General features: G+C 37.9%; 1 protein-coding gene across 1 annotated transcript; it reads right to left on the bottom strand.

The window, feature by feature from the left end:
- Positions 1-206: 206 nt before the first annotated feature.
- On the bottom strand, positions 207-2,684 carry LOC131873700 (pentatricopeptide repeat-containing protein At3g53360, mitochondrial-like). The gene is made up of 4 exons (XM_059216886.1): positions 2,488-2,684; positions 2,036-2,282; positions 1,397-1,934; positions 207-631 (listed from the first exon to the last, which is right to left on the bottom strand). The coding sequence occupies exons 1-4, from the start codon at positions 2,682-2,684 to the stop codon at positions 207-209; spliced, it is 1,407 nt and encodes a 468-aa protein (XP_059072869.1).
- Between the last annotated feature and the right edge of the window lie 9,864 nt (positions 2,685-12,548).

Genomic DNA, 12,548 nt, shown 5'->3' on the forward strand with positions numbered 1-12,548 from the left:
ATTTGAAAGCGCCAAGCAAACACATCCAAACAAGTACGTCAGGTTTTTTTGGCATCTTGATTATAAAGTTCAGGGTTTCTTCAAGATAGCTAGCACGACTGAGAAGGTCAACAATGCATGCATAATGATCCATTGTAGGCATAATCTGATGAGAATCACTCATGCAATTGAAGTATTTACAACCCTCATCCACTAGACCTTCATGGCTACATGCGAAAAAAACCACTAACAAAGCTTATATGGTCAGGGTTGGTTCTAGAATGCTTCATGAGTTCAAAAAGTTTGATGGCATCTTTGCCATAGCCATGCATTGCATATCCTGCAATCATAGCAGACCACGAGACCAAGTTTGCATTATCCATTTTGTCAAACAACTTGTGTGCCTTTTGCATGCTTCCAAACTTTGCATACATGTCAATCAAGGTATTCACAACCACAACATCTGACAAAAAACCACTTTCAATTATTTTCTGATGGATCTCTGTACCCTGTTCCAAAGCTCCAAGTTTGGCACAAGCCGGAAGGATGCTAGCTAAAGTTGATGAGTTTGGATTTACCCCTGCCAATTGCATTTGCTTAAATATCTCCAAAGCTTGTCCAAGGAGACCGTTTTGTGCATATCCGACAATTACTGCAGTCCATGAAACGACATTTTGTTAAGGCATTTTGTCGAACCATTCGTGTGCCTTCTGTATTCTTCCACATTTTGCATAAGTGTCTATCATCACAGTCATGATTACAACATCTGACTGGATTCCAAACTCAATTATTTTTGTGTGGATCTCCCTACCCTGTTCCAAAGCTCCAAGTTTGGCACAAGCTGAAAGGATGTTGACAAAGGTTGATGAGTTTGGCTTTACACCTTCCAGTTGCATTTGGTTAAATAGCTCCAATGATTTTCCAGCAAGCTTATTTTGTATATATCCTGCTATGATTGAATTCCATGAGACCACGTTTCGTTGACACATTTTGTCAAACAATTTGTGGGCATTTTGAACCCTCCCACACTTTGCATACATTTCTATCAGCACAGTCACGACTACTACAAATGACAAAAATCCACCCTCGATTATTTTCTTATGTAACTTCATACCCTATTGCAATGCTTCCATTTTGCCACATGCTGGGAGAATGCTGGCAAAGGTTGATGCGTTCATCTTCACACCTGCCAAGTGCATTTGCTTAAAAATTTCCATGCCTTTCTCAACAAACCCATTTTGTACATATCCACCAATGGTTGCAGTCCAAGAGATAGCATCTGGCTGTTACATCTTCTCAAACAACTTGTGTGCCTGCTACATACTTCCACATTTTGCATACATGGTTATCATGGTATTCACAACAACAACATTGGAGTGACATCCACTTTCTATTATTTTTTGATGGACCTCCATACCCTGTTCCAAAGCTCCCATTTTGAAACATGCTGGGAGAATACTAGCAAAGGTAGTTGAGTTTGGCTTTATACCCAAAAACTGCATTTCCTTAAAAGTCTCCAAAGCTTTTTCAAGCCGCCCATTTTCTGCATATCCAGAAATAATTGCATTCCATGAAACAACATCTCGTTGAAGTTGGGGTAATTTATGAAATAATTGGCATGCCTTCTGTAACACTCCACACTTTGCATACAGGGATATCATGGTATTAGCAACCATAACATCTGACAAAAATTCACCTTCAATTTTCCTTCCGTGGATCTCCAAACCCTGCTCCAAAGCTGCTATTTTGACACAAGCTGGGAGGATGGTGACAAATGTAGCTGAGTTCCGATATACCCCCGTCAACTGCATTTCCCTGAACATGTCCAATGCAGTTTCAACAAACCCATTTCGTGCATATCCAGCAATAATTAAATTACGAAACAACATCGCAATCAAGCAATTTGTCAAACAACTCGCATGCCTTCTGCATGTTTCCACATTTTGTAAGCATGTCTAGCAAGACATTTGCAACCACAGCATCTGACAAAAATCCATTTGTGATTAATTTTTGGTGTATCTCTGCACCCTGTTTCAAACTTCTCATTTTAGCACACACTGGAAATGGTAGCATAAGTGAACTGATTAGGTTCTACACCAGTTCTTTGCATTTGGGCAAACAGAATCCATGCCTCTTGACGAAACCCCCGCCTTTGGTAAGCTGCAATTATGGTATTCCATGAAAACATTTCTCGTTCTGTCATATGGTCGAAAACTCTGCGAGCATCAACCAAGCTTCCGCATTTATCATACATTTTGATAAGAGCATTTTGTAAAAGAGTGTTTGTGGGAAATCTAAATTCCCTGTTAATGATGTAGGAGTGGATTAGCTTGCCCTCTGAAAGCCTTTTGTGAGCAATGCAACTTTGCAAAAGTGGAAGATATTTGAACAGTCTACACAAAGGTTTCGTGCGGTAAGTAATTTGCATTGTATCGTTCAAGCAACCCTCTCTGTAGAATGTTTTAAGATTGAGATGGGTAGTGGAATATGTGTTATTACTCATTCTACCACAGTAAAACACCATCGCACTCTTGGTATTCCTGAGCATAGTATAACGGCCATCTGATGTTCATTTGTGCGGGCGAATCAGCCCACACAGTTCCATTGCCAGGGAAAACCTCGATAGCCATGATTTGAATTTTGCCTGCTGCCATGCTTGAATTCAAACGTCTCTGCCATTTGCAGGCTGATTTTGAAGGCTTCATATGTCAATGTTTTGCTACAGGTCTGAGCGGATGCAGATAAAATCGTGGGTTTCTCCATAGTGCGAAATTTTAGCTATTACGGATGTTTCACAAAAACTTTTTCTTCTAATTTTTTTACTCTCATCAATTTATTTATAAGTTTAAAATCTGAATATACTTTGATTTTTAATTTAATTATTAAATATCAATATCTTGTCAAGGTTCTTTTGGTGCTTGCATAGAGAGCTCCATTAACTGCATTGGATTTTTTTTTTCCAATTTTCTTTGTATTTTTTTTTATATTAAATCAAAGGGAAAAAAAATTTTGGCATAGAGTTCTTATTAGAAGTAAACATCGTAACACAACAAAATGGTTAGAACAAGGATTAGTCAATAAATGTAAACCAACCCATTTTAAAGTATATCAAAGAAGAATAACATAAAACATATGAGAGATGAACGAATAAACCAAACTTCCTTCAAGATGATCTCATTGTTGCTTGATTCTTCCTTGTCCTCCTCGTCTCCACGAACCACATTGCTTTGAGGTTGACAAATGGAGAGTGGGAGAGATAGGTGGAGTTAAGTGTGGAATGCTCTCAAACTAGCATAACAACATAGTGTAAATGTGTGGATGGGGTGGATGGAAACAAAGGGCATAAGCTTGCTTTGGAGTGGCTTTGGAATTAAAATGGCATTATGATAGTGCAATGATAAGTGGATATGCAACCAAAAGGGTAACATAAGTCTATGATGAAAAGTGGATGATTTGAGTTGAGAGAAGGACTCAATTTATAGATTTGGAACCTAGAAACAGACGGTCAAGATTAAAAGAGTGATCAACGGCTGAGATTGAAGGAGAGAGCAAGGTGTGCTCACACATGTGATCATGTCTTGGGAAGAACAACTATCATAGGGAAAAGGGGAAGGTGTGCTCACACATGTGTGAGCAACCTTGGGAAGCCCATGAAGTTGACAAGTGGAAACACTTGTGGAAAGGTGTAAGGGCTAGGAAAAGGGGGTTTATGACATACAGACCAAAAGGGGAAAGTGTAGGGTGGCTCCATGAGGAAGAGCAATTATCACACATGTGTGAGCACCCCTTGGTCAAAGGTGATGTGGGTGGGTGAGATGAATTGGGTAGGTGTGTAGTATTTTAAATTTGAATGAATACTAACAGGGATTAGGCTTTGGGTTATTAGCTTAATGAGGGGATTAGAAGATAGGTTTGTAGGGATCACTAAATTAGCCTAGTTAATAATGAATTAATTTAGCTAATTAGGATTGGAAATGAAATTGAATATTCATAGGGCTAAGTTTGATTTATTAAAATAAATCAAACTTCGGGAGGAATGAGAAGGATTTTATTAATTAAATATGATTTAATTAATTTAGGGGTAATAATACGATACAATGATTAATTAGATTAATCATGTGGTAAAAGGATAATTAATTAAATATTAATTTAATCAATTTTATCTGTCTACAAACATATCACCTTTTCTAAAGTCGTGGTCTTGTCCTTAGAATTTGTGATAAGATATGGATTGTAAAAAGCTATACAAATTATATCTTGAGATCTTTTTTTTTTCTTTTTTTTTTCAACAAAGTAGAATACATCATATCTTGAGATCTTAATTATCACTTCGGTGTCCATTAAAATTAATGATATTTGTGTCATAGATAGCTAGAGTATCTCCTTTGGCCTTAGAAAAGCATATTGTATTTTATTAACTAAATCAAAATCAAAATATAACAGATTTTTGTATTTTCAATTAATTAATAAATACGATCAAACGTGTAGTTTGATAGTTGTATAAACGTCACCCTATAAAAGGATACCAAGAGACACCAACTTTATCTAACATGGGATGGGAAAGTCTTACGCATAAATTATCTTAGTAAAGAGAAACCCTAGTGCAAAGTGGTAGAGGGATTAAAGGAGTTCACTATGATTTAAATTTTGAATTATTGTATAATATGTGTTGGGACATATTGTCGAATGGATTTTGGTGAACTAGTAAAGTTGTATATCTCAAGAAAATTATTTAGGTATTAAGTTTTGGTTAAAGTAAGGTTTAGCATTCTAAGTGATGAGATTAGTGACATTGAACATTTGCCAACCTGATCAATTGATATTGCCAAAAATAAGTTTATGATTAAATGTTGATGTTTTCTAACCTTGTGTTTCTAGGTGCAAGAGACAATTTCTACAATTTATTTTTTTCCTCTCATTTGAATGTTCACCTTTGGTTGGAATCTTTCAAGGACCCGTTTGATGTATGTTCACTTATGCATGACACTCTATGAAAGTTGAAGAGTCATATTGTCTCATAGGGGCACTTGGGATGATGGACCACTTGTATGTTTCTTATTTAAATTGCATGATTAACCATCATTTACATGCCAATGACTTTGAATCAATCACTCATTTGTAGATGAATTATTTTAAAAAGAGAATCTTGCTCCTCTTACCTTTATGGGAGAAGAGTACTAGAGGGGGTGGAAGGGGGAGGTCTTAATGAATAGAGTAACTTTATTTTCTTGATTCTTTGCAGGTCTTGATAAACGGAGTAAATTTATTTTCTTGATTCTCACTTTAACTTATTTGGAGGATGAAGGTCTTAATAAAGAAAGTAACTTTATTTTCTTGATTCTTGTTATCCTCATTTTGGCTTTCTCAAAATTGTGGGATAACCGGCCTACAAATTTTGTCCAATTTGTAGCCCATGTGTTCTAAGCATGTTGATTGAGGTAAAATTATGTTGTCTCCCTTCGTGACTTGGCCCTCAACAAATCATCTTGATTTGAAGTCTCAAGTTGTCAATTTGAATGATTGAACAAAATACCTTTTAGGAGTTAGTTTTATTTCACCTTTGTTGATTTTGTTGTCAAATCATGTCCTAAACCCGATTTTATACTTTTCTAGGGGTTTCTAGTGTCTTAAACCTAACTCTACACTTGTGTAACTTGTTTTGGTGTAGTTTGGATCCGTAGACCTGAACTGCACTTGTTTTGGTTTAGTTCAGATCCGTAGACCCGAACTACACCTGTTTTGGTTTAGTTCGGATCCATAGACCCAAACTACACCTGTTTTGGTTTAGTTCAAATCCGTAGACCCGAACTGCACCTGTCTTGGTTTAGTTTGAATCCATAGACTCAAACTGCACCTATCTTGGTATAGTTCGGATCCGTAGACCTGAACTGCACCAGTCTTGGTATAATTCAGATCCATAGACCTGAACAGTACCCGTCTTGGTGTAGTTCAGATCCATAGACCCGAACTGCACTTGTCTTGGTGTAGTTCAGATTCGTAGACCCAAACTGCACCTATCTTGCACCTTTTTAGTGTAGTTCAAACTTGTAGGTATGATCCACACTAGACCTTTGTTTTTCCTAAGTTTAGTTTGAATCTACGAACCTGAACTACAACTTTTGATCCACACTTAGCCTTAAGTGTAAATCAAGTCAACGAACCCAAATTACACCAAATGCACACACATGTAAATTGAGGTCATAGACCCAATTACACTTGTTTTACCATAATACAGTGAGGGTTTTTGGAACCCTAATGGCATCAAATGTAGCATGTATGATCCTATTCAATTCAAATGATCAAGATGGTTGGTGATTGCTCTTCTCAAGTATTGATGATTTTTTTATGCTATAGTGTAATTCTCATACAAATGTCAGAACCATCTCCAAAGAAGACAATGAAGTTCAAGAAGCAAGACTCCTATCTGCTCTTCCTCTCATCCTCAATGGCATCAAACATTGTGAACACCATATGATTCTGAAATATAGGCTACCAGACAACAATATGAAGATTTTTTGAAGAAGGATGATCATAATAAAGATGTGTCTCTAGAAACTTAGTCATTTTTGTGCATCTCTAGTGTAGAGGCATTTAATATTTCCAATCAACACCTCAAGTGTCATTTTATATATGCTCTAGTACACATGTAGGATTGCACGTGTCCTAAGTCAAATCGAACTGTACTTTTACTTAGTCATAGTTAGTTGAGTTTTTCGTATTTTTTCTCATTGCACCTCCTCTATATACATGTGAGGGTGCTCATTGTAATTATATGAATCTTTTGGCAATGCAACAAAACTCGGTCGGTTTGGGAAGCACTCTGAAACTTTATTTTTAGATGCAAATCAGATTGCAATCAATAAAAGAAACAAGTTGCTTTCAATCTTAGTGTTGGAACAAGTTGTAATGTGACGACATTATTCAGAGTTGATTGTGAGTATTGTGGTGTTATTTGAAAGATATTTAAACCCAATCTTGTAGTCTTTGAGCTGCTTATTGTGTTTATAATTAATGATATATTGTCAAACTTGATCTTGTAGTCTTTGAGTTGCTTATCACGTTTGACACTAATGTTTCATGCTCAAGCAAAGAGATAACTCGCAATCTTTGTGCTATTTTTACCTTCTATGTTTGTGTATTTAAGGTGAAGTGTATGTTGAAGTTTGTGAGCTACACGATTTCATCTTTGTCATTGAAACTTTATAGGAAGTCATGGAAAGTCTTTGAGCTTTCATGAGATTCTTGGTTAATTATACTTGGTTGTACTTGTAGACACCTAAAATTAATTAAATTAATATTTAATTAATTTAAGTCTGTCAAAATAATTAATTTAATTGTGTTGGTCCCTTTCTCCTTAAAATTAATTAAATCAAGTTTAATTAATTTTATCACTATAGTCCTATAATTAATTTATCAAAATTAATTATTCCCCCATCCTTCTAAAATCAAATATCATTTATGTCTTCTAAACCCTACTTAGTTAATTAATTTCAATTAACTAAGCTAATCATGTGATTCCTACAAATCACCCTTTCTAATCCTATCATCTAGCCTAATTAATTCTTCTAGAAGCATGATTATCATTATTCCTTAATTTTAAATTCCTCCACTCATTCTCTCTCCTCATGTCACATCCTCCTAACTTTCCCACTTGCACTCTAATCACTCATTAAGCCACCTAATCAATCACCTTAATCATTTGCACATCCCTAAGAAATTCAAATTCTTTGAATCTCCCCATGCATCCTCTTCCCAAGGAATTTTTTATTTTTTTATCCATTTATTCTTCCTACACATCCTCTTATTTTGGAATTTTTAATTCCTCCTATCTTCCCCCAAGGAATTGTATATTCATTTTTCTCTTCCCAATGTCCTTGGGAGCTCTTCCCCATGAACCTTGAGAGGTGTGGAGACAAGAAATGTCTTTATGGCATATCTCTTGAATTCCACACCTTGTCCTCTCAATCATCTCCTCCATTTCAAATCAATCTCAACCCTTCATTTTGAAATCAATCTTGGCTCTCCTTTTTGACCTCCTCCAATCTATAAATTGGAGTCTCCTCTCCTCACAAATCATCCACTTTTTCATCCAACCTTATTCTGTCCATTTGAGGTCCAAAATCATCCATCATATCATCATAATGCCCAAATATTCCCTCATCTAAGTCAAATCCCTCTCATCCATCATCATCATTCAAGTCCAATCCAAATCCAATCTTGTTGTGTAGTGGAGAGCAATCCACATATCATCCATCAAAGGAGAAAATCAAGTGGAGCACATGGGCGCCTCTACTTCATCAATCTCAATCGGAGGAAGAAGTGAAGAACTAAGGTATAATGGTTGATTTGTGCATTTGAATATTTTTTACTTATGTGTTATCTTGGTTTATACATTAACCATTAGGATTTAGATTTTCCCTTCAATACTTGAAATTTTATTGTAAGAAAGTGTCATCTATTTATAAAGGTTGATAGGATAGTGATAAAAAGAAGACCTTGAGATTTATTATTACTTTCCCATCCCAAAGTTATTTTCAGAAAAAAGGAGCAATGAGAGGATTTGTACTCTTATGGACATGTTGCTTCCAATTAGCATACATTCTTAAGATTACTGCAAGTTAGAAACATTATTTTACTCTATTCTAAATAGAGAATTGGAGAGATACTTATTTTGAAAAAAGAGAATTAAGTTGTTCTACCATCTAGGATTAGTGTAAATTAAAGTTAGTGGGTAGATTTAGGATAGATAGAGATTGCAATAGAAAGGGGAAGCCTTCCCTTATAAATAGGAGAGATCATATCTTGCCTTCTGAGAGGTATTATCTCATGTACAGTCGTGAACTCACATTTTGTAAGCCTCCACGAGTTTACAAAATTTTTACCGAACAATTTTTGGTGACTCTGTTGGGGATACGATATGCATCCAAAGGCCTCATTCTTTTGGTTGAATTATACCAATATCCTTTTCATTGTTATTTGTTAATCTTTCACCAAGGACATGTAAAATGGCTACCCAAGGTCCTTGGGGGAATTCTTTTGCTCCATTGAATTTGAATCCACCTCTACATGATCTTCTTGATGGCCCATGAGACAATATTCCTAAGTTCTACGAGGATGACACACAACATTCAAATGAACATCTTGTTTCTGTTTACATTGCATGTGGTGTTCTTGGAGTTGAACATGAAGATGTTTCAGTTAGGTTATTCATTGAGACATTACAAGGTGTTGTTGTTGATTGGTTTTACCATCTTGCACCACAAACCATCACCAATTGGCAAACACTCAGAACAAATTTTGAAGAGAGGTTCAAGCCTACAAATTATGCTCATGTATTATTAGCACAATTGACTCAAATGTAAAAAGAGCCACATGAACCCTTGTGGGAATTTGTCACTAAATTTAACAAGTTGTCTAACATAACTCCAACGATGTCTCAACCCACTACTGAAAATTTGAAGTTCTTCTTCATCAATGCTCAGTTGCCTGAGGTGAGATTCTTATTGAGAAATATAGTTCCAAGAGACCTTGTAACTGGAAAAGCCTCAGTAGTTGAAGTTGAAGATGATCTTATCCTTGTAGCTAAGATAAAGATAGAGTCAAATGGGTCCGGAGAAAATTTTCCTTTGGAATCATCATCTACGAAGAGAATAGATCCCATGGTGCAGAGGCTGGCTAATGAAGTGTTAGCCCTTAAGAAGTAGTTATGACAAGGTTCTTCTTTATCTTTTATAGAGATATCCCAAGTCCACTTATCCAAATAATGCTTCCAATTATTTTGCAAGGAGTCAGAGCAAGCTTCCTTCACCACTAGAAAATCTTGTAGTTGAGTCACCACTAGAAAATGCAGTAGTGGGGAACTTTGAACATGAACAAAATGATCTTGCTAATCTCTTCCAAGAGGAGGAAGCATAAATAGCTAGTGACTCTCATATCTGGTCAGTATGTTATCTTGGAATTGTTGAGAAAGATACCATGGGGAATAAACAACAAGAGGTTGAAGGCCACTTTTCAAAGGTATCAGTAAAGGAGGACAATCATGTCTTGAGGTGTGAAAAGAGGGACATGCATGAAGGTACCATTCAATTTTAACAAAATGAGACGAACGCATCTATATTTCAAGGTCATGAACTTCAACATATTGTGCATGTGGAAAATAACAAGGAACTTGATGAAGATCTTTTCACAAACATAATAGAGGAGTTTTGCTCAAGTCTTGATGATAACTGAATATCTCCCAAATCTAAAATTAGTGAACAACATGATGAAGCAAGCTATGCAACCATGTTTTTACTTGGATCACAAGAGGAAAATTATTCCACTCAGCATGAGGTTGTGGTTGAGGAATCAATTAATAAATGAACAATAGGCAAGAAGAGCTCATAGTACATCATATCAAGGGGATGTCCTATACGACATCTAGCTTGGTTGGAAGTCAACAAGACATCAAAGCCCATACTTGTTCTTGAACATGAAGATACAATTGAGAGGAAGGCCAAAGATGTATTGGTAGGTGAGCAGGAGCAGTCCTGGTTCATTGATTCACTTTGGAGTTGCAATACATATAACCCATTAGAGATGGCCATGGGGGCTTCACTGGCTAGGCAATATTATATCACAAGAATTCATATTGGGGGGTTTAATATCCCAAAAATTAGGGTGCAATATATTGCCTATCGGTGACAATAGGTGGTTTTTTAATTGGGTAAGTGCACCAAGATGGTGAACAGAAAAGTGGCCACATGCAAAAAAATTAAATTTATCATAACCCATGCATGTTCTAATAAATTCAAAAATGTACTAGGCTTGGTAGCACCAAGCCTAGTCAAAAATAATTTTAAAAAAATCAAAAAAGTTCTTCAAAACCCGTACCGGTTATGCAAAACTAGAAGTTTTGGCCTTAGTTCTGCATAACCCATATGGGTTATGTAGAACTAGGAACCAAAGAGAGAGAGAGAGAGAGAGAGAGAGAGAGAGAGAGAGAGAGAGAGAGAGAGAGAGAGAGAGAGAGAGAGAGTAGGATAAGGAGAGGGGAAGGGAGAGATAGTTAGAGATAGAGACATAGACAGAGACAGAGACAGAGACAGAGACAAAGAGAGAGTGGGGGTAGGAAGAGAGTAATAGAATAGGATAAGGAGAGGGGGAGGGAGTTAGAGAGAGAAGGGGATGGGAAGAGAGGGAGAGGGGGAGAGAGAGATAGAGAGAGAGAGGGGGTAGGAAGAGAGGGATAGAATAGGATAAGGAGAGGGGGAGGGAGAGAGAGTTAGAGACCGAGAGAGAAGGGGATAGGAAGAGAGGGAGAGAGATAGGGAAAGAAGGAGAAGGGAGAGAGGGTGAGAATAGGATTAAGAGAGGGAGAGAGAGAGAGAGAGAGAGAGAGGGGGGGGGGGAGGGAGAGAGAGTTAGAGACAGAGAGAGAAGGGGGTAAGAAGAGAGGGAGCGAGATAGGGAAAGAAAGAGAAGGGAGAGAGGGTGAGAATAGGATTAAGATAGGGAGAGACAGAGACAGAGACAGAGACAGAGAGATAGAGAGAGACAAAGAGAGAGAGAGATAGAGAGAGAGAGAGGAGGGGGAGAGAGAGTAGGGTGTAGGAAGAGAGGGGTAGGGAGAGAGAGTTAGAGAGAGAGAGAGAGATGATAGGGAGAGGGGGAGGGAGAGAGAGTTAGAGAGAGAGTAGGGGGTAGGAATAGAGGGATATAATAGGATAAGGAGATGGGGAGGGAGAGAGAGTTAGAGACAAAGAGAGAAGGGGATAGGAAGAGAGGGAGAGAGATAGGGAAAGAAAGAGAAGGGAGAGAGGGTGAGAATAGGATTAAGAGAGAGAGATAGAGAGAGAGGGGGGAGGGAGAGAGAGTTAGAGACAAAGAGAGAAGGGGATAGGAAGAGAGGGAGAGAGATAGGGAAAGAAAGAGAAGGGAGAGAGGGTGAGAATAGGATGGTGAGAGAGAGAGAGAGAGAGAGAGAGATAGTAGGGGTAGGAAGAGAGGGATAGATTAGGATAAGGAGAGGGGGAGGGAGAGAGTGTTAGAGATAGAAAGAGAGAAGGGGATATGAAGAGAGTGAGAGAGATAGGGAAATAAAGAGAAGGGAGAGAGGGTGAGAATAAGATTAAGAGAGAGAGAGGGGGGATAGGAAGAGAGGGAGAGAATAGGATAAGGAGAGGGGGTGAGAAAGATAGTTACAGAGAGAGTAGGGGGAGAGGGGGTAAGATAGAGAATAGGGGATACAAAGAGAGGGAGAGAATGGGATAAGGAGAGGGGGAGGGAGAGAAAGGGGGAGAGAGAGGAGATTGGGAGAGAGGGAGAGGGAGAGGGAGAGGGAGAGGGAGAGAGAGAGGGCGAAGATGGGGAGAATAGGATAAAGAGAGAGAGAGAGAGAGAGAGAGAGGGGAGGAGGAGAGAGAATAGAATAAGATAACGAGAGGGGGAGGGAGAGGGGGGAGAGGGAGAGGTAAGGGAGAGAAAGAGAGAGAAGGGTGAGAGGGTGATAATAGTAGGATAAAAAGGGGGAGAGAGAGAGAGAGAGAGAGAGAGAGAGAGAGAGAGAGAGAGAGAGAGAGAGAGAGAGA

This window comes from Cryptomeria japonica, chromosome 2 (genome assembly GCF_030272615.1).
Source record: "Cryptomeria japonica chromosome 2, Sugi_1.0, whole genome shotgun sequence".
Taxonomy (NCBI): domain Eukaryota; kingdom Viridiplantae; phylum Streptophyta; class Pinopsida; order Cupressales; family Cupressaceae; genus Cryptomeria; species Cryptomeria japonica.

Coding starts and splice junctions, on each gene's coding strand:
- LOC131873700 (XM_059216886.1), bottom strand. CDS start 2,684: ATGAAGCCTTCAAAATCAGCCTGCAAATGGCAGAGACGTTTGAATTCA. Junction 2,283..2,487: donor TGCGATGGTGTTTTACTGTG/GTAGAATGAGTA, acceptor CATCATTAACAG/GGAATTTAGATTTCCCACAA. Junction 632..1,396: donor AATGGGAGCTTTGGAACAGG/GTATGGAGGTCC, acceptor CATGGACTGCAG/TAATTGTCGGATATGCACAA.